Here is a 27604-nt window from a genome sequence, read left to right on the forward strand (position 1 = left end):
TCACGGCAGGAGAAGACCCGGATAATACGAAGGTCTTGATACAACGCCGCGTGGTTGCAGAAAATGAAACCGACTTAAAGATGAAAAGGCTATTCAGACCTCGATAGATTACTATAGAATTATTATCAAATGTAAAGGGCATGAATGTAATTTTGTATGGGCTGTGTCCCGTGCCTATAAATAGGTGAACAGAACCCCCGTACTGTTCACGCTGACTTGGCATTCGCTTTTTGCGTCACGCTCGTACTGTCATCTCCTTCCAATTGAAGGTACACTTGTAATTCGATGATATTTCTGCTTATGCCTGATAATAATATATAATTGTTCATGTTGTCTGTTATATCCTTTATGTTTCATTCTTCGTCATTGTTTAATGAATTTACGAAGGTACGTCCTTCATAACCTTCGTCCGTAAACTATTATATCCTAAGGGAAATAATGCTTCGGAGGACGAAGGACTTTAACGATTAACATTTTCTATGTTGCCTTGTTCTTAACTCATAGCACTTGAGAACAAGTCCCCAACAAGGACGTTATTGGAGATGAAATAGATATAGGAGATGAAATCTTTTAGAAGAGACTATAAAAAATAGATATACAAGATAAATATAGAGAACATTGTTGGAGACCGTCTTAGTGCTCATACATAGCATGCTATATAGCTACTTGTCAGTTCCCACGGGTCGTGTTGAGTGTTTATTTAGCTAGCCGTACTGGAATACACTACATTAGATTAAAATAAAGAAGAAAAAAGTGGTAAGATAATTTCTATTTTGTTTATGAAATCGCACTCGAAATCGAATCACACAGCTAGGGCATACGTGTACATACGAAACAAGCTAACAAAAGCTAGCGGGCGGCCACCGCCGGGCCTTTTACACGTACGCGCCTCGCTCGCTGCAAACGCGCGCCACGGGGCCTCACATGGACTGCGCTCCGGCTGCTGCTTCGCTTTTTCTTCTGGCTGTCCGTTCACTCGCGTCACGCCATCACGTCTCGTATCGCATCTTGCGCACTGGCCGGCGCGCGGGCGGCGCCGCTCAGCTCTTTCCTATAAATAGGGCACAGGCCACAGGGAAGAAGGGCACCAGCCGGTGTTGGTTTCAGCTTGTATTCCCACTCTGTCGCACAGCGTCGCCCGTCGCCGCTGAGATCCTAGGAAGAAATGGAGCTCTCTCGCAAGCTCTTCACGGCCGTCCTCCTCGTCATGCTGCTGCTGCTGTCCGCAGGTACGTTGGTGCGGCCGGCTAGCCGTCTTACATGTCTTCTGTGCTGTGGACTCATCAGCCGCTGGCGGCCGGCGGCAGCCTACTGATGATGATCTGTCTGAGATGCTGCTGCGTGCTGCTGCAGAGGTCGGGCCGGTGGCGGTGGCGGAGGCGCGGACGTGCCAGTCGCAGAGCCACAGGTTCCGGGGCCCCTGCCTCCGCCGGTCCAACTGCGCCAACGTCTGCAGGACCGAGGGGTTCCCCGGCGGCAGGTGCCGCGGCTTCCGCCGCCGCTGCTTCTGCACCACGCACTGCCACTGATTCGCTCGCCCAGCGGCCGGCTGGCGTCGCCGTCGATCGCGTCGCGACCAGTCCATGGCTCCATGCATGAATAACAAGGGTGTGCGCGGTTTGTGTTGTGATGCCAAATTGTATCCTCGTCGTGTGTTGAGCAGCGGCGTGCTGTTGTACGTACGTCTGCCTCTGTTCCATGTTTCGGGATTTTCCATAGCAAATGCATGCGTCGATCGAGATCTACTCCGAAAGAAATTCGATAGACTTCGCATAATTTCCATTCAAAGAGACGACGCTGATTGTTTATTGCCACTGCACTGCACACTCGACCAGCAGGATCGGCAGTCATGCCGTACGCGTCCATTAACGGAGTAGTAGTAGGATACAGTAGCGCGCACACGGCCACAGGTTGTTGCCTTTTGGCTAGCTCGTGTTGCCACCGGAGATGCGTACGTGCCGACAACACGCGGAGCCATGCATGCTTACTCATACCCCCACCACATGCTGGCTAGCATGTCTCGCGTGAGCGTAGGGATGGCAACTGACATATTTTGTCCGTGGGTAAAAGCTCTACCGATTGTATTATGGTAAGAATGTAGGTTTTATTCTCAGCCCAATGAGGATATTTTCTCACCGATATGAAAAAGATGCCCGTAAACTCGCGTACCCGTTGTTATGCCTTTTAGAGCGTCAATCACTGCGTGAGAACCGACGGCGATGCTCGCGGCGCGGACGATCCGCGGCCAGGGGTCGCGGCCTAGAGCGGGGCTTAGGGTTTCTGGCCGTCAGGGTTTCCTGACTGCTGGACGGTCCGCGCATGCGTAGGGGCGGCGGAAGTCGCCGGCGGCGCCTAGATCTCGCTCCCGGGAGGGACCCTGTCGGGGAGGAGAGATCTTAGGTGTTGTCTAGGCTCGACAGGCCGACCTACACTCCTCTAATCGACGTAGAGTCGAAGAGAAGCGGAGAATTTGGGGATTGAAAGGCTAAACTAGAACTAGACTAGAACTACTCCTAAATGTACAAGAAATAAATGCGAGATAAATTTATTGTTGATTCGATTGATGATACTTAATCGGTCATAATCCTTTGTATTTATAGAGGAGTGAGCTAGACCCGTTACAAACAGATTTCCCAAGCTAATTCCGCGAATCTAGTCAACAACTGTAGCAAGAAACTCGAAACCCTAACTGGTTCTGCGCGCGGACCGTCTGGATCGCACACGCGGACCGTCCGGACCACGAACCGTCCGGCTCCAGGGCTGGACCGTCTGGCGGCTCAATATGGTGCTCAACAATTTGCTCCACTAGCAGCCAACCTGTTTTCTTTGCAAGATTATCTTGTTTCTGTGGGTGCACAGACAAAAAAAACTGACAGACAAGGAGACTACTGAGGCTGCATCAATTCTGTTTTTATCTGTATGCTACTTTTAGCTAGAGAGAGTTGAACATGTTAGTATCATGGTAATTTCTCAAAATTGGAAGACTGATACAAAGATGCAGCTACCGACTTAGAAAATCCTATCGACTTCTGTCAAGCACTGTAAGTTTTTTTTAATGTACAGCAGGGGGAGGTAGATATTTATTAATATAAAGAAGAAGGCAGACAAAGAGCATTAGCAGTTGCTCCCAAGACATAAACCAGAAGGAAACTAACTAAAGCATAGGGAAAAGAGCTATCTGCTATCTATAGGAATTTACAAGCGAGGAGAAAAGAGTTGAATTCTTTTCAGAAAAGCGGTTAGCTTGCAGAAGAGCTTCGACACGGAATTCTTTTTTTCCATCCAATGAAAGATGGTCGCCCCCTGTCAAAGATAAAATTGTTTCTTTGCTTCCAGATTTGCCAAGCTGCTATGATAAAGACCTCCATAAAGAATGGTGAACCGTGCAAGTCCCTGGCTTGTTGAAAGGTTGCAAAGAAGTCAATCTGGTGGTTCCACTGAATATTCAGATGTCTCCAACAGTCTTGGCTAAAAGAGCGATTGAAGAACAAATGGAAGGCAATTTCTTCTCTTTGAAGTTGACAAAGAGCTCAACTGTAGTTGTCGCCTTGAACCTTAAAGTTCTTTCTCTTTAGGATGTTTCTAGTGTTCAGCATGTCCATCAACAACAGCCAAGTGAAGACTTTAAGCTTGTTTGAACATCTGGACTCCCAGATCCTGAGAAATGGTTTTGGAGGATTCACATTTTTGAAAGTGTAGTGGTAAAGTTTAGTTGACGAGTAGGTGTTATTCCCCCAAATATAACTCCAATAGTCTTTCTCTTCTGGTTCAATCACTGATTCTCAAATTTGCTGCACTTCATCTAGGAGCTATTGCAGCTCGGTGTTTGCTTGCTCAGTAAGGGGTAAGTGGAAAATGTCTGTCAAGTTTTCCTGAGTCAAAAAGGAAGCAACCGAAATGCTTTGATTTTTTGCGAAGGTGAAAAGCCTTGGATACTTGTTTCTGCGGATGTTGTCATTCCATAAATCATGCCAAAATAGAACATTTTTACCATCTCCAACCTTACAGTTGGAGATTCCTCTGAAGAGATCACAAAGTTTAAGGACGTCTCTCCACCAAAACGAGCCCATGAACTTGAATGCATGAGGGGTCTTGTCGTCAAAGTAGTAGGTATTCCAAACCAGGTTAATCCAAGGGATTTGTTTCCTGTTGTAGAGCTTGTCAAGAATTTTCATTCGGAGATACGAGTTGTGGCTTCTTAGGTTGATGACCCCCAAGACCACCTTTTTTCTTCAGTCGTGTGCATTTATTCCAAGCCACTAGAGGCTTAGATTTTGCATTGCTATCGGAATTACGCCACAAACAGTGGCGTCTGGTTGTGTCAATGTATTCCAAGACCGCTGTTGGAACTTGTAAGGTGCACATGGCGTATGTTGGCAGAGACGAGAGGACAGAGTTGACAAGTTGAAGTCTCCTTGCATGTGACAACATAGAAGAGATGGAGGTCAACTTCCTTTCAATCTTGCTCATAATGGGTCCATAGTGTTCAACCCTTGGCTTTGTTGTCCCCATCGGTAGCCCCAAATATGTAAAGGGAAGAGATTCAATCTTGCAACCAAAGAGACCAGCAAGAAGTTCAATTTTTTTACTATCAGTGTTGATAGGAACTAAAAAGCATTTTGCGTAGTTGATTCTTAACCCTCTTGATAGGGCATAACTCTCGAGCAAAGCTTTTAAGCAGAAAAGCTCCCTTTGTGAGGCTTTCATGACAATAATTGTATCATCGGCATATTGTATAATCGGAAATCCAGCCCCATCTCTGGGTGGCAAGGGGAGCTGAAGGAGGCCAAGTTGATGAGCCTTGTTAATGATGCATTGTAACAGGTCTGCTATGAGAACAAAAAGTAGCAGTGAGAGAGGGTCTCCTTGCATAACACCCCTTTTTTGTTGTACGTTCTTCCCTGGGACTCCATTGAGCAGCACTGCAGATGTTGTTGTAGAATATATCTCTGTGACCCAATTAATCCAATAATTAGGGAACACAAGTTGCCTCATAATCATCTTGATTGTATTGTGTTCTATGGTGTCGAAGGCTTTCATAAAGTCAAACTTCAATATAATGTATTCATGCTTTGATTTGTGACATTGATAAATGTATTCAAAGGCCCACGCCAAACAATCTTGAATTGCTCTAGATTTAATGAACCCATATTGGTTAGTGTGGACCAAGGGTATAATAATCTTCTGGAGACTGTTTCCCATAAACTTTGTGATGATTTTAAGTGCTGAACTGCTAAGGGAAATTCGTTTGTAGTCTCTAATAGTTGTTGGGTTGCTGACTTTGGGGATCAGGGTTATGAAAGAGCTGTTAAGAGCAGTTAATTGAACTTTGCCACTGAAAAATTTATCACACAATTGGCATATGTCATGCTTAATGATTTCCCAACAACTCTTGTAAAAGGCACCATTAAAGCTGTCTGGACCAGGTGCTTTATTTGCTGGCATTTCCTTGACCACTTTGTCAATCTCATCATGAGTGTAGGACTCCGAAAGGGAGGTTAAGTCCCTTGGGGCAATGAGATGATGCAGATCGAAGAGCATCGGTGGCGTTGTGGTAGACCCAAGTCTGTTATTGAACTCATCCCAGATGATTGCTTCTTTACATCGATGGTCCGTTATGAGCGTACCATTCTGATCCTCAAGCCCAGTTATGGTGTTAAACCTAAACCGCTCTGTTGTTGTCGCATGAAAGAAACCCGTGTTTTCATCTCCAAATTTGGTCCATCTGACAGTGTACCTTTGTCTCCAAAAAATCTTTTTTCTTTCCAGTAGATTCAGGGTGTGCTTCTTCAAAATATTTCTGAAGTTGAACTCTTGTGTATATAGGGGTCTGATCTCTTCTAATCCATCCAATACAAGGAGAACATTGTTGCAGGAGCTTATGGTGTTATTAATCGTAGATAGACGTTTTCCCCAGTGTTTTAGCACTCATCGCAAAAGCTTGAATTTAGCTGCAATTCTTGAGGCGATATTGTTAGCTCTTTGGTTAATGTTCGAGACCTGCTGAACCAACTTAGATAATCCAGGTTGTTGGATTCAATGGTTTTCAAAACAGAAAATTTGGGCCTTTGGAATAGAAGTGCCAATCTGAATTCTGCACGGTGTGTGTTCAGAAGTTGATCTTGAGAGCGGAAGCATCAGAGTGTTCGGGAAAGCACTAATCCAGTGAGTTGAAGTAAAGCACCAGTCGATTTGTTCAAGGAGAGGATCTTCTTGCATATTGGACCAAGTGTAATTTTTTTCCTTTGAGGGGAATTTCCTGCAGCCTACCGAACTAATAATTTCATTGAATGTGAACACATCTGTCATATTACCACCCTCCCTGTTTCTATTTTCTTTTGAACGGTACATGTTGAAGTCGCCTACTATCATCCAATCTTGACCATCTGCGATCTGAAGGTTGTATAGCCAGTCAATAAAATTTTGTTTCTCCTGCCCTTGGCATGATCCATAAACCGTAGTGAGATTCCATTGATTAGCATTGTGCATCGATGTGAAACACAAAGTGATTTGGAAGTTTGAGGAGCTAAGGACCTGCCCGGTGAAGATGGAGGCATTCCAGCCCATCAAAATACCTCCAGAAGCACCACAGGAAGGAACAAAAGCGAACTGATTGAAATGCTTAGGTGCCATTTTTTTGAACATTATCATATCATTGTTGCTCATTTTAGTTTCTTGAATACAGAATATAGAGCAAACACTTTCCTCAATTTTGTTTCGGATTGCTGTTTGCTTGTCATCGGCGTTTAGTCCTCTAATGTTCCAATTGAGGACATTCTAGGATCTATGGTTGGTGCTATCCATTGATCACTTCCTTGTTCTGAGCATCAGCGGGCTCCTCTTCAGACAACAGGAGCTCTGTGGCCACCTCCACAGGAGCAAGGCCGCACGTATTTGTTGCTACTCTCTGCAGTTCCAGCACTGGTAGAGGGGGGAAGTTCGTGGATTTGTCGATCTCGTCAAGAGATGGACAGGTGACATCAGAAATCAAGTTTGGAAGGGGAATATTGAAACTTGACTGCCCTCTCTTTGTTTGAGCCTTACCCTTGTGATGGGGGCCTCCTTGCAACAGCTGCACCTGGGGGTTTCAGTCTGGGTCTTGCAGCCGTCATTAGCGAGTTTGTTCCTGGTGCTACGACGAAACTTTTTGTCAGAGACATCCGGGGTAACTCTTTTACCTGTGTTACTAACTTCAGTCGTCTGGGGGGCACTGAAGATGGGGGTTGAGGGGATTGAACATTCCTTTTCCTCAAGTGAATTGGCCTTCTGGTATAGAACTTGGTGACTATCCGATTGTGCATGGTTATCATCGGCTCAGCTGCCAAACTCGGATCAGTAGCATGATTCTGCAAAGTGAGGAGGTGATCATTTCCAAACAAGGCAGGCATTTCATAAGTTGTCTCGACACGGGGGAGAATATCGATAGTGAACTTGGGAGCTTGACCCGGGCCTGTGTTCAGATAATTGATTTTGAACTTAAACTCATTCAGAAGGCACTGCAAACTACTATGCAGTTCAGGAATGGCCGCACTCAGCCAGGTAACCTCAACGGTTGGGACAATGTTGCTATTATGAAAGCTTGTGATGGGAGTCAACACAATGTTTTCTCAGTGGTGTTGATTGAGCTGCACCTCTTGGGTACCTTGGTTGACTAACTGGGCTTGCTCTGCAACTGAGTTGGGTTGCATCTCTCGAGTGGAATGAGCTGGCATCTGTGCTGTGACTGTGTTCAAGCCATGGAGGTTTACCTGCATATCTAGTCAATTTGCAGGACTGTAACGCTCTTCTGCATTACTGCTAGCTTCCGAGATGATTGAGGAGGCGCCTGAAGTGCTATTGTTGTTGCCAGCGTGTTGAACTGCAGGCGCATGACAAATACTAGGTGATAATGTTGGTTCGGTTTCCATCCCATCAGATTGTCGGGCACGCGGCTCCATACTAGGCATGGTAGCTTTCTAAGCCCATTTAATGTGGTGACCACACTTCCACTGTAAGCAAGATCTCCTCTTGTGACCATATCTAGCACAGAACTAGCAACGTAACTGGTTTCTACAGTCGATGACCAGATGGCACGAGGCTAAGCATCGTGAACATGCAAGTTGCCCTATCGTCTGCAGCCTACTATGCTACGATGTGAAAGCACCCACAGTAAACTTCATACGCTTGAAAACGTGTCAACATAGATGTCTTTTTTGCAGTTATGGATTTCAAAATTTGGATGTTGAAATTGCTTTCTCTTCTAGGCGAGATTCAAAGGACAGAAGATTTCTCCAATTTTGATCACATCATTAAGCTCGATTGGCGAGGATTTTTCTTCGAGGATTCTTGAACGACATTGCGGCAGAAAGTGACCCTCCCTTGGTGCTTCTTCCTCCTGTGGCTAGAAACCACGGTCCAGCTTGCAGCCTCTTCATGTTGCCAACGAGAAAGCTCTCTCTCCTAATGATCGCCGCCGTCCCGCAAGAGATGTAAGTAGACATCAAAGTATGGAGAGATGACACGGCAAAGGTCGGCCACCTCTAGGCCAACAACCTTATTGGCAACCGTGAAACGAAAGTGCCAATCCGCCAAGAACTGAACATGAAACCCAGACGGAGTGCCTCCCAAGCAGGAGTGCAAGGCCAAGCTCACCGAGGCCTCCGTGAGTCTAAAGGTATATATGTGGAAAACAACAAGCAGATGGAAGCCCCTGACCGGGGAGGAGGACGGATGATGCACAGAGCACCTGAACTTTTTGACGATGTTGTCTTGGAAGTCGATTCCTGGCCGGAAGTTCCATGACTAGAGATGGCAATGGGTACCCGAAACCCGAAACCTGATGGGTTTTTACTCTATTAGGGTACGGGTTTGGGTCAATTTTCATACCCATGGGTTTGTTAATGGGCATAAATCTATACCCAGCGGGTTTATGGGTACGGGTTTGTTCCTATAGTACCCAAACCGTGAACCCGTGGGTTTTTTAAACCCGACCAAACCTAGTGCATATTGTCATTTTATTTTATAAACGACCAACAAAATTGTTATTCCTTATTTACTTCATATTTTTTATCAATTGGTGAATGTATCAATAGTCGGTGAGAGTGTTGCTTGCTTGCTATTATAGTTTTTACTAGTGTTATATATGTGGTGGATGGATAACTTAGTGCAAGGTCACTTAATTATACAACTTATTATTTGTATTTTATTCTCTCTACTAATAATTTTTATACCAAATCATGAACTCGCTGTTCATTACATAGATTTTGGGTCATGATCTCATTAATCATTATGATACTTATTGATTATGAGAAGAACAAGTATATTTGAGATGAAACTCGCGGGTAACCCATGGGTACCCGCTATCCCGATGGGTACGGGTTTGGGCAAAATCTCAAACCCGTCATGGGTACGGGTTTTTTAATGGGCATAGATATTTTTCACGGGTACGGGTTTGGACGGCAAAACCCAGCGGGTTTGTACCCGTTGCCATCTCTATCCATGACCGAACCAGCTCGACAAGGGGCTGGTCCTCTTCCAGCTCCAGCAGATGGCCCAGGCCGGCGAAGCGCGGCCAGGCCTGGACGTCTTTCATACCGCCCCGCTATTTCAAGATTCAAGCACTGTAAGTTGGTCACACATGTTTCTTACTCTTTGATATCATCTGAAATAAAAATAACTTGATTGCTCATTTCATTCAACTTTTTGTTGTTGAAATGTTAAGTCATCTAAAATAAAAATAGAACTGACTCTGTTCACATCTACGATGTGCATCCCTATCTCCATGAGCCACACCATCAACATGCCTTAAAAAGGGCCAGGGGAGCTGGAGATCGGTTTCTCAATTCAAAGTCAGATGACAAGGAAGTCACAAAGAGAAACAGAACTGAGTTGCGCCCCACGAGAGTGGCCAACTATCAACCCCACCGTCTCCCAACAGTGTATCGTCAGCTAATCAGGCAGACAGTGGTGAATGGTGATTCAAAACTCACAACTGAAGAGATTTTAGCCCCTGAGCTAGATGTAGCAACAGTTATGTACAGAAAGAACTAGCGGGGCAGTAGAAACATGGTGTTGGTCGGTGGGTTGTTGTAGGACATGTTCCATAGAAAAGCATAGATGAGTCTACATGTTTTGTGAAAGTGCATTCATCCCTTTTGTGAGTTTTGGTGATTTGGATAACAACACATTTAAAGGTCTAACAAGTTTGCTAAGTGTTGAACAGGAAATTCAGTATGATGAACATACTTGAATAGTGTATAATGATCAGTGAACAAGGTTCAACACAAGGTCAAATAACCAGTGAGACAATGCAAATGGATATAATATGGTCTCTATATTGGTTTGAATATATGGACAAGTCCTGAGAAATAACTATGCATAAATATGATCATAATAGAGGTTGAAGTGATTAAGAGGATTGGTCAAGCCAAAGTGAATAAGATATGAGGAATCGTGAATTGGCTTGACCATATTACTATTAGTCCATATATGAATATATGAGAATCAAACTAGAGCTTGATTGATCTTAGCAGTTATATCTAGATGACATTCAAGCAAGGTTCACAATATTGAAGAAATGATTCTCTCAATGGATGCTCAATAGGATGTGACTCAAGAATGGCTTGATAGGGTGAAGATAGCAAGGAAAGGGCTTCGAGGAACTAAGCGAAGGTGAAGGCCAAGCGACGACTTGTAGACCGAGGTACCATGGCTAAGGTGAAGAAGAGAGTACTTGCACTAAGTCGATGAACTAATCAGCTATGAAGAGTTACAACATGTTGATGCATCAGTAAGGTGACTTGAAGCCATGATTTGAACTCATATATGGTTAAATGGCACAAGTCACAGGCTCGATTTGTGTTTGCTTCAAAAGGTGAGACAAAGATGTTTGTGATCCTTATGAAGCAACATCATGGAGAAATCACACTTGAGACACCAATGACTCAAGGAGTTTACTTAATTATATTTTATTTAACTTGAGTATAGGAATCGTCGTACTATCAAGGGGGATCCAAAAAGAAGGTTGGTGTTGGTACTAAAGCTCAAAATCCTTGATCTAAAACTTCCATTTTACCCTTGTTAATCCTTAGTGAAAGTATGTAGTACAACCTTTTTAAGTCTATCTTGGCCAAAATTGTTTTTTGGAAAAACAGGTTCAACCGGTTTTAAAACAGGTTCAACCGGTTTTTGCACTGTTCACCTTTTTGGAAAATACTGGTTCAGCCGGACACTCAACCGGTTTTTGTCTGGTGGAAACAGGTTCAACCGGTTTTAAAACAGGTTCAACCGGTTTTTGCACTGTTCACTTTTTTTCTGCCAGTCTGCTGTGTCAGCCAAAAAGTTGTGCGCAACTTTTTGAAAAACCGGTTCACCGGTTTTGGGACCGGTTCAACCGGTTTTTGGGCAGAAAAGTCAAAAACGGCTAGTTTTGGAGCCCCACCTATATATACTCACTCCCACCTCTCTCCTCCACAGCAGAGCACGACTTGGACTCCATTTCTAACCTGAGAAACACCTCCCACTCTCTCTCACACACCTCTTGCCTCTCCCATTTCAAATCTTTGGAGAGAAATCTTTGAGTGAGATTGAAGAGCTGCGATTTTGGTGCTTCATCTCTAAATCCCTCTTGCTCTTCTTCATTCGAGCTTTGGTACTACATCGAGTTCTTTGTGGATTCATTACTCTTGGAGCTTCTAGCTCCTAGACGACTAGGTGTCTCTTGTGAGTCTCCAAATCTTGTGGAAGACCACAAGAAAGTTTGTATTACCCGCTCGTTTGAGCAAATATTATTGTGTGGGCTTGACCTTTGTGGTCGGCAAAGGGAGGATTAGGGTTGAAAGAGACCCGGCTCTTTGTGGGCGCCTCATCGAGGAAGTAGGGCACCTTGGTGGTGTGACCGAACCTCGGGATAAATCTTGTGTCTCTTGTGTTCTTGCTCATTGTGTTTGTTTGTGTTCTTCGTTCTCTCACCATTGCGTGGAAGATTTGTTTATATCTTTTTGGTGTGTGGATTTTGAGAAGTGCCCTTCTCAGATCTACTACTTTGAACCCTGTGGATCATTTAGAACATCTCATTTCCAAAGTCAACTGGGTGAATTTCGAGATCAATTCAGTTTTACCCAGTTTGCTTCTAGTTTTTGTTGAAAAATTTTCCACTTGCCTATTCACCCCCCTCTAGGCAACTTTCAATTGGTATCAGAGCCTAATCCTTGTTCTAACGCTTAACCGCGTGAGGAAAGATCATGTCGGGGGGACTAAGAAACAAAAGTGCTTCTAAGCTTGAAAAAGTTGAGGTTGCCTCGACTTCATCTTTTGGTGCAGATGTTGATCCTAGGGCAATAGATCTTGCCATGAGAATCGCCGAAAGGATGTTCCTCAAAATGAAGGAAGATGAGGCGAAGGACAAAATTGAAGAAGAAAATGATCGATGGAGACCAAACGACGAATCCACCTCTTCACAAGGTTCGTCTTTCAAAACCACTTCTCATATGTGCTTTGTTGCTAATGAGAGTGACAGTGAAAGCGAAAGTGAGGGTGAGGAGGAGCATGAAAGTGATAGTGAAGATGAGGATGATCTTCAAAAATTCTTCGCTCAACTAAGCAAGAAGAACCGGATGAGCTTGCTCAAACTCATGAAAAGAGCAGAAGAACAAAAGGAAATGCTTCATAAGCAAGAAGATATCCTCATCGAAAAAATCAAAGACTTGGAGAAGTTGACCAAAGAGCATGAGAAGCTAAAGTGCTCTCATGATGATTTGGTCCAAAGGTATGATGACATTTCAATTGAGCAAATTAAAGTTGTTCATCATTCATCATATATTGCTCAATTAGAAAATAAAAATGCTATGCTCAAGAACACAATAGAAAAGATAAATATTGAAAATGTAGCTTTGCAAGAAAAACATGATATGCTTATGTACTCTCATAATAAATTTCTGGATTCATATATCATGTTAGAAATGGCTCATGAGGTTGTGTTAACTAATTTGAAATCATACCAACCTCACATATGCACATGTACTCAAATAGAAACTATATTACCATGTGCTAACAATTGTTGTTATCAAGCAAACCAATCTTCCATTGAGCTAGAATTTTCAGGAACAAGTAATGTTTCCTATGCAAAAGAAAACAATGAGCTCAAGGAAGAAAATGAGAGGCTAAAAAGGAGCTTGATTCAATTGAAGGGAAAGTGTCATGCTCAACCTTCTCAAGATAACCATGATAATATGGTGAAAAAGCTTGAGAAGGGGACAATCGTAGCATGCACAAACCCCCTTCAAAAGAATGCTAAGTTCCCCAAGAAAGGCATGAGCAAACATCAAGAGAAGAAAGCCAAAGCTCATGACAAGTGCCTCAACCACACCTCCACATGCTCCACACAAGGTAACAAACAAGTCACTCTTCCAAATAAGAGAAGATGCGCTAGAAAGTGTTATCAATGTCATGAGAAGGGACATGAGATTATGTCATGTCCCTACACAAAGGATAGTGGCTTAACTTTAGAAAGAAAGAGGCTCACTAACCATGTAGCAAACAAGAAGCAAGGCAAAAAGGAGTCTTGCAAAATTAAAAATCAGATTTGCTACACTTGCCGAAGAAAGGGACACCTATGCAAGGATTGTCCCAAGAGTGAGTATCCTAAGCCTACCATGTCAACTCATTCATATTCACTTAGGAGACCCAAAAATGACACTTGTGCTAGAAAGGTAATTAGTTCACCTAAAACTAGCACAAAGGCCATTTGGGTGCCTAAGTATTTATTAGCTAACCTTGGTGGACCCATCCAAAAATAGGTACCAAAATGTACTTAATAAGTTTTGCAGGTACCTAGAGATGGTATGAAGCTTTGGGGTGCTTGAGCGGTTTAACTCAATTCTTATCTCAAGCTATCAATCTTACATTGTCTATCCTTTAAGATTGACCCAAAGATGAATTGAGTTGTTATATCACTAACTTTATATTCATCTCTAGCAAGAACTTGTGTTGTAGGGAATAAGGATTAACCTTTGTGGGAATCAAGCAAAAGGCCTACAACCAAGTGATATCCAAAGGACGGTAACAATTAATTCTTAAGTGCACATTGCTTTTAATTAGTATATTCCTTTGTGTCTTTTGTAGCTACATAGGAAAAATAAAGCACTTGAGAATGAACTTAAAAGATTTTACCGTGCCTTGGAAAAGTTCCAATCATATGGTAGATTGCAAGTTTATATTTTTATATTGTGACAATTTACATGATTTAAATTGGTTGTATTTATCTTGTGGCATATTTCAAATTTATCATCGTATTATTGCCATGACCTAGACATAAAGAGGATTATCCCATGTTCTTAAATGAATAGAGTGCTAAGTAAGAAATTCAAATTCTTAAAGCACTTGCCAAAAGGGGAATTCTCTATATGACTAGAGTTGTGATACTAATGTTTTTATCTAAGTGTTTATGTAGTCTCACAACATGAGAATGTGTTTCTCAAATTGAACGTGTCATTCAACATTCAAAGAAGATCAATCCAATACTATGTGATGTATTCTCTCTTATTTAAATTGGTTTTGAGTCTTCTACATTAATCACTCACCATGTTATGAATTAAACTTGCCATGTAAACTTAATTAAATAATCATGATATTTTCACCTTGTTTAAATCAGTGTTATGCATGATGCTTGTAAGGGTAATTTAGTTCATATCATGAGGTTTCCTTATTTTAGTAACCTTTTTGTCATTCATATACTAGAGGTTGCTAAATAGGAAACTATTGCTTGTGTTACTAATGCAATCTCTTTTAAGCTATTTCATGAAATTCATAAGTAGATATTGTGCTCTTTCAATTGGTAAAATCACAAGCTTTAAAGGTTAATCTTCACCTAAAAGAAAGATTAGGAATGCTCAAGGCAAAGGTATGGAACTAATTGCTTCAATTGGTAGTTGATCAATAGTAGTTCCTTTCAAGTGGCATACTTTCAATTAGTAATAATCTATTTTATGAAAAGAAATGTCAATATGAAGGTTAAATTCCTTTTGGATTAAATTTGTAAATTGGTGCATATTGTTAGTTCACTCATCCATGTGCATTAACTTAAAAGGAATTTAATTTATGCCTTTATGCTTCATAAATGATGATTTATTTGACATTCATATATAAATATCATCATTCATTAAATACTTCATTGTACTACTAATACCTCTTTTCAAAGTGCTTTTTTACTAGTTTTAAAAGGAAAAGAGATAACAAGCTAAAGAAGGAAGTCTCCACAATTGAAGAAAAGAAGAATACTTAGATGACACCATCTCATATAGTAAGATCTTTCAATTGATATAACAAATGGTACATTCTATATGGTGGTAAGTATTCTTAGGCATAAGTTAATTCATTGCAAATTTTTCATGCCTTGACCAATATATGTAATGTACTCCTCTTGAGAATCTTCATTGAATTGAAAGTGCATTTGATAAGTCATTCAAATACTTGATGCACATATCTAGTGGGAGAACATTATATATCTTGTGTCGTAGAGAATAAGTTTCCCTTGAGTTAGCTATACTAAGACAATCCAATTGTAAATTTGTATGTCATTCTTATGGATTGTAATCTTTGTTTTCAAAATAGCTACTCTTGATGCATTTTAAATTTCCTTATCGTTAAATCTAAAAGTGCACAAGAATCATTTTTGTTGATATTCATCACATACATATGCACTAACATGGATATGATTTTTAAACTGTAAAAGGTACAATTAGTGATCCATACTCTCTAAATCTTGTAAACCTATATTTTGATATCTTAGAAATCTATTTCAATCGGTATCCATATGCTTCACATTCAATTGGATCACTAAGTTGTAAATTCCATGCATAACTTGTCTTTATGATATGAATGTTTGTGCGACTAACCTTGATAAGCTAGGTGTACCCAAGGTCAAGCTAGGTTCATCATCAAGAAGGCAACACAATGATGTATCAAAAAAAGGGAGAAAAGGCTTCTATTCTTAACTCTAGCTTTTATCTGTGTGATTAAATATTGACTTGAAACCATGTAAGATGGTTGTCAAGTATATGATCACTCCTTCAATGGATCAAGTTGGGTGCTCGATAATGGATGCATAAATCATATTTGGAGATAGTAGCAAGGGTGGTAACAACTGAATCTCAAGTGCATATTATTTTCAAATCTTATATCTTTTGTGACTTGTGTAGCCACTAAGGAAGAAGAAGCACCTGAGGATACACATCAGTTGTTGATTATGAAATAAAGGTCAAATTGGAAGATGAATGAATATTATCATATGGTCAACAATCCAAAATTATGTGACGTATTCTCTATCTAGTTAATTTGGATTTGATTCTTCTATATTAGACACTCACCATAATATGGATTAAGTCAACCCTTTAGACTTCATTGAATAACCATGCATATTATCCATGTCATTCAAAATATATTGTGCATGAGGGTTCAAGGAAATTTAGTCCATATTATGATGTTTCTCTATTTTAGCAACACGCTTGTCCTCCATATATAAAGGGTTGCTAAATAAGAAACTAGTGCTTGTGCTACTAATGTCATCTCTTGTGTCGAGTTTATCCATAGAAAATCTATGTTAAGAGATGGTGCTTGTTTTAAATTGGATAAATCACAAGCTTAAAGGATACTATTCAACTAAAGTAAGATGAAGTTGATAAGAGGCCAAGGTATGAAAACTTCCTCTCCTTTAGTTGTTTTAGTATTCTATCCTTAGTGGGATGTACCATAGTATAGGTTAATTTCCTTGTAATATAAAACGTTCAATAGTGCATATAACTTTGACATCAACTATATGTTTGCACTAATTTAAAGGAATTTAATCTATCCTTTTGGGTTTCAAGAATGATGATTCATTCTCAATCCACATATAAGGATTATCATTTGTGAAACCCTCCCTTGTGTTTCTAATGCTCTCTTTTCTAAATGTTTCAATAAGGTCTTTCCAAGTGCTTTCAAGATGGATTCAAAATCTACGAATATAAGAGTATTGGTTGTTTCAATCATTGAGTTTCAATGGGTCTCATATCAAGTATGATTGAACCAAGCCAAGATGAATGAAGTTCAAGATCGCCTGGTTGGATGAAATCATAAAGAGAAAAGAAATCACAGTGATTCAAGAAGGGAGTTACACTTTTTGTCAACCAAATAATGAAGATGCAGTGACATATTTATATGATATCCTTCATTATGAGGTTTGAGGTTCATATTAGCATGCTTTACCCTTTAGAATTTCAATTGATATACTTTCAGTTCTTAAACTTTCAATTGGTTTAATTTTCATCATCTATGTAAAGCATGTTATGTTAAACCAAGATATAGTGCAAACATCTCCTTTAACCTCGTATTGTTGATGTGCATGGGTGTACTTTGAGTACTCTTGCATGCACAAATTGAGGGAGAGTTTAGCCTATATCTTGTGAGACTAATGAATTCTTTCAAGTTCATGTTGTGTAGTCTCACACCTTGGAGAACATCAAATGAGGATGAGTGGTTCCAAGGAAATGATCAAATATTTACCACATGTCACCCCATGGATTAGTTCTATTGGGGAACGATATGTGTTCTCTAGCATAAATTCAATTGTTTCAAATATATTATGCCTTGACCAAGATATATGATGAACTCCTCTAAGAATCTTAATTGAATCAATTGCATGTTACAAGTAATTCAAGTACTTGATGCATACATTTAGGGGGAGCTCATTCTATATCTTGTGTCCTTAAAGACTAACATTTTCTTTTAGTGAATTTGTGTAGTTCTTTGAAGAGAATGAGTTTCTCTTGATCGTTTAAAGAGGATAAGTTTCTCTTTGAAATGTCAAGTCTATCAAAAGCTAAGATAGAAATTCATGATTATAATGAAGACCATATGACATGGAACAAAGGTGTGTCACTCCATGAACTATTGTATTACATTTGTGTATCTAGGCTCTTACATGCTAGTGTGTGCATGTATATGCAATATCTTAAGTCACATCATAAGGTTGCACTTGTGGTGATGATTAAAGAATCTCTAGATATTTGATTAATACCTCTTGTGGTGATGTCATAAGTTAGTATTAAGTCATCTTAGTGAGGTATGAGTCAAATATGCTAACTTCTCAAGAATCTTGGCTTAAAATATTGCATATCATGTCTATTAGTATACCTTTTGATTATGAGTAATTCCTTAAATTGGTGCAATTTCATATTTTCATACTTTATTTGTACCAAGGTTCAAATTGTAGAACTTAATCCCCTGGCCTCACAAGTCCAAGTGCATAAGCTAAACAAGTATTCATCACTTGTATGCACACATTTAGGGGGAGAATGGTCTATAATTTGAATCTTTGAGACTAACTTCATTTTCAAGTCTATTATGTGTGTAGTCTCAAATTAGAACGGAATTTTCGGGCAAAGATAATCGCTTCCACTGCAAATTTGATGGGTATCAAAGATTCTTTGCTCCAATAAATGTATCTTCTATACATTTCATAATAGAATGAGTTTCTCTTGTATATGCTACTCCAACGTCATCTAAAATTGGTAAATATGTATCACATCCTTTTGGATTGCAAATGTCTGAAGTAGCATAGCTTATAAATTCTCTTGTCTAGAACTTAATTGATTAAATAGTGCACATGTTCCTTATGTTGCATGATTATGTTCAATTGATACTCCTTGTATGCCAATGGTACTTTAAGTTGTAAATAAGTACTCTCAACAGGTATCAATTGAATTCATATATATGTGTGCACTAAAACTTGAGAAGAACTTAGTATAATATGCAATTAGTGATCTGATTATCTATCAAACTGTATCAATTGGTGGTTTTCAATTGATATTTTTCGTACATGATCACTAGTTGTATAATTCATACTTGTGCAATCTTCATGATGCCTCTTGTTATGATAAGAAAATGCTAGGTGACATCTAGACTCGAGGTATCAAGATTTATCTTTCAATTAGTATGACAATATTCATTTGATATCTTGGACCTATGTCACAATTATGCCAACAAGAGATTGCAAAATGAACTCTAAATACAACACAAGTGTGGAACACCCCTTTGAAAAGGTAAAACGCAAAGGTACATCACTTATGACACTTCTCCATTACCTTTGTGCCATATAAGGATCCTTTTCATGATAGTGTGTTCAAATCTTGATTAATCATAATTTCTACCCTTTATATTCTTTATATCTTTTTTTTGGAGATTTATGACAAAGGGGGAGAAATTGTGCATTAAAGCTTACCTTTAGTCTTATGTAACTAAGTGTAAGAAGACTTTTGAAAAGGGGGAGAAATAATTGACAAAAGGGGGTTGAATCATAAGTAAAACATAAGATGAAGGAAATTGATGAGTGCATAATATGTCATGAGCATCACGTTTATTTATGACACAAAGCACCCTATGAATAGTATGATATAAGTTGTCTTCACTCTTTGACCCAAATATGTGGTTTTGGCATTTGAGTACAAAATTGGTATTTTCTGAAATGCACATATTTAGGGGGAGGAAACTATATCATAGGATTCAAAATCTTATTTATCAAATCTTATGTAAGCTTTATATGTGTTGTCATCAATCACCAAAAAGGGGGAGATTGAAAGTGCATTCATCCCTTTTGTGAGTTTTGGTGATTTGGATAACAACACATTTAAAGGTCTAACAAGTTTGCTAAGTGTTGAACAGGAAATTCAGTATGATGAACATACGTGAATAGTGTATAATGATCAGTGAACAAGGTTCAACACAAGGTCAAATAACCAGTGAGACAATGCAAATGGATATAATAATATGGTCTCTATATTGGTTTGAATATATGGACAAGTCCTGAGAAATAACTATGCATAAATATGATCATAATAGAGGTTGAAGTGATTAAGAGGATTGGTCAAGCCAAAGTGAATAAGATATGAGGAATCGTGAATTGGCTTGACCATATTACTATTAGTCCATATATGAATATATGAGAATCAAACTAGAGCTTGATTGATCTTAGCAGTTATATCTAGATGACATTCAAGCAAGGTTCACAATATTGAAGAAATGATTCTCTCAATGGATGCTCAATAGGATGTGACTCAAGAATGGCTTGATAGGGTGAAGATAGCAAGGAAAGGGCTTCGAGGAACTAAGCGAAGGTGAAGGCCAAGCGACGGCTTGTAGACCGAGGTACCATGGCTAAGGTGAAGAAGAGAGTACTTGCACTAAGTCGATGAACTAATCAGCTATGAAGAGTTACAACATGTTGATGCATCAGTAAGGTGCTTGAAGCCATGATTTGAACTCATATATGGTGAAATGGCACAAGTCACAGGCTCGATTTGTGTTTGCTTCAAAAGGTGAGACAAAGATGTTTGTGATCCTTATGAAGCAACATCATGGAGAAATCACACTTGAGACACCAATGACTCAAGGAGTTTACTTAATTATATTTTATTTAACTTGAGTATAGGAATCGTCGTACTATCAAGGGGGATCCAAAAAGAAGGTTGGTGTTGGTACTAAAGCTCAAAATCCTTGATCTAAAACTTCCATTTTACCCTTGTTAATCCTTAGTGAAAGTATGTAGTACAACCTTTTTAAGTCTATCTTGGCCAAAATTGCTTTTTGGAAAAACAGGTTCAACCGATTTTAAAACAGGTTCAACCGGTTTTTGCACTGTTCACCTTTTGGGAAAATACTGGTTCAGCCGGACACTCAACCGGTTTTTGTCTGGTGGAAACAGGTTCAACCGGTTTTAAAACAGGTTCAACTGGTTTTTGCACTGTTCACTTTTTTCTGCCAGTCTGCTGTGTCAGCCAAAAAGCTGTGCGCAGCTTTTTGAAAAACCGGTTCAACCGGTTTTTGGGCAGAAAAGTCAAAAACGGCTAGTTTTGGAGCCCCACCTATATATACTCACTCCCACCTCTCTCCTCCACAGCAGAGCACGACTTGGACTCCATTTCTAACCTGAGAAACACCTCCCACTCTCTCTCACACACCTCTTGCCTCTCCCATTTCAAATCTTTGGAGAGAAATCTTTGAGTGAGATTGAAGAGCTGTGATTTTGGTGCTTCATCTCTAAATCCCTCTTGCTCTTCTTCATTCGAGCTTTGGTACTACATCGAGTTCTTTGTGGATTCATTACTCTTGGAGCTTCTAGCTCCTAGACGACTAGGTGTCTCTTGTGAGTCTCCAAATCTTGTGGAAGACCACAAGAAAGTTTGTATTACCCGCTCGTTTGAGCAAAGATTATTGTGTGGGCTTGACCTTTGTGGTCGGCAAAGGGAGGATTAGGGTTGAAAGAGACCCGGCTCTTTGTGGGCGCCTCAACGAGGAAGTAGGGCACCTTGGTGGTGTGACCGAACCTCGGGATAAATATTGTGTCTCTTGTGTTCTTGCTCATTGTGTTTGTTTGTGTTCTTCGTTCTCTCACCATTGCGTGGAAGATTTGTTTATATCTTTTTGGTGTGTGGATTTTGAGAAGTGCCCTTCTCAGATCTACTACTTTGAACCCTATGGATCATTTAGAACATCTCATTTCCAAAGTTAACTGGGTGAATTTCGAGATCAATTCAGTTTTACCCAGTTTGCTTCTAGTTTTTGTTGAAAAAGTTTCCACTTGCCTATTCACCCCCCTCTAGGCAACTTTCATTTTGGAGTCTTGGTTTAGTCCTCTGTGTATTCGCCTTTCTATACAATTTTAGTAGCATTGTGTCCCTTCACCTGGATAGCTTCAGTCTGAAATTTAAGTGTGTAGCATTTTGGCTTATTGTTTGCTTTGCTTGGACTTGGAGATTTGGGTGTGGAGTTCATTACCCTACTGTCCTACATCATCATCCTTGGGGCGAAGAATAAATACTCTTAGCTGGCTATGTGTGTGTTGTTAGATTCTATGGTGCCTAGGATTGATTCCTAAACCTCTAGAATACAATCCGTAAACTGGGCAAATCCTTGATGATGAGTAGATCTGTTCTACTGAGAGGAATAGGGAAACACACCTTCGTTGTTGTTGACGCGTCCTGCGTACTGGTGATGGAGAGTTGTTGTTGCCGTCGGTATTACCTCTGTTGCTCTACAGAGGAACAACAAGCACCGGGATCCGAGCCGTTGTGAGTTGTCGCTCTCCCATACGCTCAGACGCTTAGGCGATGGGACCTCTGGAGGATTAGGGTTTCGGGGCGAGGTACTAGCGCTGGCTTTCCTACAGCCCCTTAATCTTTTATATATATCATCGTGTGTCTCGGGGCTCCAATCGAGTTTAGTGGGCCCTCCCAATCAAGGGCCCGATTAAAGAGACAATTAGTTGGGCTAAGCCCAATCCGGTCTCTATTGACCGGCTGTAGAGGACACACCCAACAATCTCTCCTTTGTTCTCTACATTCCTTATACTCAACTTTTCTGGATTCCATCCCTCGACAAGTTTACACATAGAGACCAATGCATGACAATGACCGATCAGGTATCACCCACTAATTGACTACAACATGGTCGTATGCTTCACAACTAAAATATACTTTATTTGGTTGCAATCTGTAGCCCATGTGATTTAAGATCATAGGCACTCCCTTAAACCCATGTCGGTTACGTGTTGTCTTAACACGTTGGGTGGAAGACCTTTTTGTGAGTGGATCCGCTAGCATCTGCTATCTTTTGTTATGCTCATCTTTTATGGTTTGATCTTGAATCTACTCCTTAACAACATAACACTAAATGTCAATGAAAATGGCAGCGCCACATGACTTGTTGTTATAGGAGTAAAATACCGCTGGCTCATTATCGCAGTAAATTCTCAGTGCTCGCTCTATGCTATCAACCACTCTTAATCCGGGTACAAATTTCTTTATCTATGTTGCATGTCCATTTGCCTCATGCAAGGCTACAAACTTATCGTGCATTGTCGATGATGCTCTCGCTGTCTATTTGCAACTCTTATAAGAAATAACTCTCCAGAGAGTGTAAATACATACCTGAAGTACACTTCAATGTATCTCTAGTCTCTACAACCTCCTAAGTCAGCATCTACATAGCCAACTATTCGTAGGGAACTAGATCTTTTGTTTGTTAACATGAGACCATTTTATTACCTTGAAGGTACATTAGAGCCTTCTTAACTGCTTAACATTGTTCGATGCCTGGGTTGATTTGATATCTTCCAAGCATCCCGATAGTAAATTCTAAGTCAGGGCGAATATATATTTGAGCATACATAATGCTTCTTATAGTAGAAGCATACGGTACTGACTTCATCTGATCTTTCTGACACTGATTCTGGGGACACTGATGATTCCCAAACTTATCACCCTTAACTATTGGTACAGGTGTGGCCTTACACTGATTCATAATGTACTTCTTTAGTATTTTTTTATGTATGACTTCTGTGAGAGTTCTAATACTCCCTTATGTCTATTTTTGCAAAATTCTATTTCTAGAACATAAGAGCCTTCTCCCATATCTTTCATATCAAGTTCGAGTAAAGAAAACTTCTCATTAAACACGATCAGATCTTGCTTACACTATCAGTCAACATGTTTTGACCACGACACACAGGCTAAAATGAGCGGCCAAACGCCTACAACAGACTGAAACTGGACAAACACACTGACTGAAACTGGACAGACTGACTGACTGACTGAAACTGGACAGACTGATTGATTGAAGACTGAACAAGTGTCCTCAAGGATTATTCTGACAGACCTGAACTTGGAACTTTCATCATTGATCAATGACTGAACGACCTACATCTCTACAGTCTGCACAGACAAACAACATTGAGGAAAAATGATTCCTTTTGAAGAACGATCTTTGCTCGGTTCTGCACGAGGTATAGCACCTTTCTAGCAAAAAAATGTATCTTTGGTACGTATTGTCTGTTGTTAGCAATCCTCTAATTGGTAAAACGCCTCCGAACAACCTGAAAATGGATTTTTAGAAAAAGGATTTTGAAAACTAAATCTCTAGCATAAGGTTCTTGAAGAACGTGTACCAAGCATGAATTCTTTTCGGCAATCCATGCTTCAAGAGGTGTGTGTAACCTCTCTGAAAACCAACCATTAGAGCTAACCGCGTCTCTAGGACATGGTTTTTCATAAAACCACACCTCTGATCAATTGAGCAAAGTTCAATTGCAAGAGGTGAAACTGTTGATAAATGGTTCTAAAGTCTCGGTGCCATAGATTCAGAACATCTGTGGCACAACGTATCTGAGATACAGTGATACAATCTTACTAAATCACTCATAATAGATATATATAATAGTTTAAAGTAGTATTATACTAAAACGTCGATAAAACCATACAATACATAATAATATATACTAAGTACATTTTATATTTTAGAATGAAACTATGTCCTCGGGAGCGATAGGGGACTCGCCCCACCGCTAACCGTCCCTGGCTACGACCGTTTCCTGAACTGCACAAGCATCGGGTGTATCTTCTCGAAGGCCGCGCATATCTCTTCCCGCACCTTTGCTCCTGTGAGGACAATCTTCCCGGAGACGAAGACGAGGATCACGACCTTAGGGTCCACCATACGGTAGACCAGCCCAGGGAAGATCTCTGGTTCATACTGTCAAACACCAAGAGAGCAACAGGCTAATGAGTCTTCAGGTCAATGGGGATCAACACACACGTTTACAACTAAAGAAAGAGCTTCTATAAACTTACAGTGGCAGACAAACCACTGGCCAAAGCGAGGCCCTCCAGACGAATAGGAAACTTGAGGTCACATGACCCAACTATATTTTGGACCTTGAAATCCTGCATGTCAGAAGAACCCATTGAGTCAATGTGAGAGACCAGCAGCAGCAGGAATCCGATCGATCAGAGTGACAAAAGCATTACTTTGAACCGAGCTGGGGAACCGAGCTTCTGGACGATACGCGCAAACTGCAATGGAGGATAGATACGTACTAGTCACACGTCAAAATTCAGCAAAAGCATCCAAAATTGGCATGGCGAAACAATATGACAAGTTTCCATGCCTTACGCGCAGCGAGCCTTGAATCGGCTTCGCTCTTTGCTCCGGTGCAGACCATCTTCCCTGAAGCAAATATCAGTGTCGTTGTCTTGGGCTCCCTTATCCTCATGATAGCCGCAGCAAAACGCTGTCAAGTAAGTATCAGGGTCACGCTGAGACTGCAGATATCAAATGTAATATATAGTTCCATGCAAAAAAAAAAAAAAACAAAGCAGCAGCGGCACTGATGATGATACATACCCTTGGGTTGTACTCTGCGTTACGAGCACTGTTGGCGACATGTTGCAGATCGACCTTGCACTCCAAGTTGACTGTTGATACAATGTTCCTGACACATCAGACAAGAGGCAGGTTATGGCTCTGCATTATTTCAATCTGGGCAGCAAACTAAAGAGGCAACACCGCCTATCAACCCTTCTGAAATTCCAATCAAGAAAAAAGCAACATCAACTCTTTAGATCAAAAAGAAAAGAAAAACAACAGCAACTCTTTTACAGCCAGATCAGCAATGATGGCATTCTAGTTCATTTGTATATATGCAAGTTCAACACACTTTAATCTCCCCCATGTCATGATAAGGATCAAACAGGCCATGCGTAATTCCCCTACCCCATGTACCGGCTGTTATTTCCTACTAGTTGACCAGACCGTTTTTAATATTTTTTTGCATTTTGACCTTTTCATAGAAAAATTATTCGTTTGGGTCCTTTGACGACGTAATCTGATTTTTGGACCTTTTTTCCGACGCCACAAACTATAGCGCCGAGGTAATACGGCTCAGTGTTGTGACTTAGCACCGAGGTGGGACACCGAGTGCTGCGTTCGGCGCCACAGGTCGTGGCGCCAAGCTTGATGCCAAGAATTAATTTGAATGATTCACATGCAGCATTACATTAATAAATTAATTGTATATAGCATCGCCAAAAACCTTGGAAACGGACCCGTGCTAAATTTACGATATTATATGTAATTAATTTATTAATGTGATGTTGAATATGAGTCGTTTAAATTAATTCTTGGTGTCTTATGATGTCGAGCTAGGCGCCAACGCAGCACCCGATGCCTCACCTGTCACGGCGTCGAGCCCGTGTGACTTCGGCGTAATAACATGTGGCACAGAGAAAATGATCTAAAAATGAAATTATATCAAGGGCTAAACATATTTTTTTATGCATTGTAAACAATGAATACCAATCTGCGATCGGGGCTCGGGACTCACTGGAGGATGGGGACGATGCCGGACGGGACCCCGGACTCATGCGCGTCGTTCATCGCCGACGACGCCGTTGATCGTCCTTCTCCTCCGACGCTAGCTCTCCCCGCTCCCGCTGCGCAGCACCAGCGAGGACACCCTAACGGCGGCAAGCAAACTGTTCTCGTTTTGAATGAGCGCGGGTTATATTTTGGCGAGAGAGCTTTGGGTCGAGTACGGACGGGCAAGGGGGCTTGGATTCCAGCGACTTTGGTGCGAGGAAGAAAAGAAGAAGGCGGGGCGGGCGGGGCTTGGATTTATGGACGCGACCTGGGTTGGGTTCGAGACCGGCTGGCTTTCGCTCGGTCGCTGGACAGCCCGCCGAAGTGGGTTTTGTTCAACTGTCATCTTTTTTTATTCTTTTTTCATAATACATCTACGAAACTATTTTATTCTTTCCACGAGGGTACATGCGCAAAGCTAAACAAGTGCGCAGATGGAACTAAGCAAAACAAGCATATGTATATCCTAGTATATATTTATATTAGATCATGCACGACAAATACCTCGATTTTTTTAGTATTTTCCTTCTTCTAAATGACCAAGACCATTTTAGCAAACAAAAATATGCTTCAGCATGAAATGCAACAATCAAACTCCTCTAGTATTTTATTTTACCAAACTTAACACTTATATATAAAACAAAATAACTCTCCATTATTTAGAAAAAAATGAAAGATAAGAAAAATGAGTGAGTAACACCTGAATTTTGAGTTTAGAGCAAAGAATTTTTTATACCCAAAAATCAGGATGTTACATTAACATAGACACTAGAAGCAACTATATAATGGACCCAAGGCCTATACAACCGTGATTTAAGGGTAATCATCCAATCATGTACTATATTCACAAAATACATAATATTGCCAATAATATGAAAGCTGCCATGGAATTAGACAACCCTACATGGAATGATAATATGTATTGTGACGTCGCATATTACCAACATGGTTTCCAATAAAATTAGAACAATTTTTTATGTCATAGAGACAACTAATTAATTTTGGCTACATATATATGTAACAACACATTATTTTTATTTGTAGGAATTTGATAAGCTCTCTTATTATCAACTTTATGCGCGAGTGGAATGATATAAGGTTATCTTTCACTTGCACCGTGAGTAACCTCATTGTTTTAATACTTGTTAAATATCATTATTTTAAAATTAATTATTAACCGAGTTTAATGATATATAATACTGAATGTATAGACTGAGAATGTATTGTATATTGAGGGCTAATTTTTGGTAGAATTGATAAGTGCAAGGGCAATGAAACCAAAGATACCATTTTAGAAGAAATATGATAAATTATAAGTACATCAAGGTTTAGCCGTTTTCCAAATATATGATAGATATGATGTTGTTTGCAATGATACTTAACATTTTCATAAACTCGTTAT

At 40.4% G+C, this 27604-nt stretch overlaps 2 protein-coding genes across 2 annotated transcripts; one reads left to right on the top strand and one right to left on the bottom strand.

Annotated features, from left to right (window-relative positions):
* Nucleotides 1–1096: 1096 nt before the first annotated feature.
* LOC100280590 (flower-specific gamma-thionin) lies at nucleotides 1097–1776 on the top strand. The gene is made up of 2 exons (NM_001153509.2): nucleotides 1097–1229; nucleotides 1354–1776. Exons 1-2 carry the CDS (start codon nucleotides 1166–1168, stop codon nucleotides 1527–1529), a joined length of 240 nt encoding a protein of 79 aa, NP_001146981.1. The 5' UTR covers nucleotides 1097–1165; the 3' UTR covers nucleotides 1530–1776.
* Nucleotides 1777–24306: 22530 nt separating this feature from the next.
* Nucleotides 24307–26220, bottom strand: LOC103631568 (TATA-box-binding protein 1-like). The gene is made up of 6 exons (XM_008652451.2): nucleotides 26168–26220; nucleotides 25189–25276; nucleotides 24953–25075; nucleotides 24813–24857; nucleotides 24636–24728; nucleotides 24307–24537 (listed from the first exon to the last, which is right to left on the bottom strand). Exons 1-6 carry the CDS (start codon nucleotides 26218–26220, stop codon nucleotides 24364–24366), a joined length of 576 nt encoding a protein of 191 aa, XP_008650673.1. The 3' UTR covers nucleotides 24307–24363.
* Between the last annotated feature and the right edge of the window lie 1384 nt (nucleotides 26221–27604).

Source organism: Zea mays, chromosome 1, assembly GCF_902167145.1.
Source record: "Zea mays cultivar B73 chromosome 1, Zm-B73-REFERENCE-NAM-5.0, whole genome shotgun sequence".
NCBI classification, from domain to species: Eukaryota; Viridiplantae; Streptophyta; class Magnoliopsida; order Poales; family Poaceae; genus Zea; species Zea mays.

Bases quoted from the DNA above. Each gene is read 5' to 3' on its own strand.
- LOC100280590 (NM_001153509.2), top strand. From the start codon at position 1,166: ATGGAGCTCTCTCGCAAGCTCTTCACGGCCGTCCTCCTCGTCATGCTG. The intron at 1,230-1,353 runs GTACGTTGGTGC...GTGCTGCTGCAG, and splicing joins GCTGCTGCTGCTGTCCGCAG to AGGTCGGGCCGGTGGCGGTG.
- LOC103631568 (XM_008652451.2), bottom strand. From the start codon at position 26,220: ATGAACGACGCGCATGAGTCCGGGGTCCCGTCCGGCATCGTCCCCATC. The intron at 25,076-25,188 runs GTATGTATCATC...CTTACTTGACAG, and splicing joins ACGCAGAGTACAACCCAAGG to CGTTTTGCTGCGGCTATCAT. The intron at 24,858-24,952 runs GCATGGAAACTT...CCTCCATTGCAG, and splicing joins CAAGGCTCGCTGCGCGTAAG to TTTGCGCGTATCGTCCAGAA.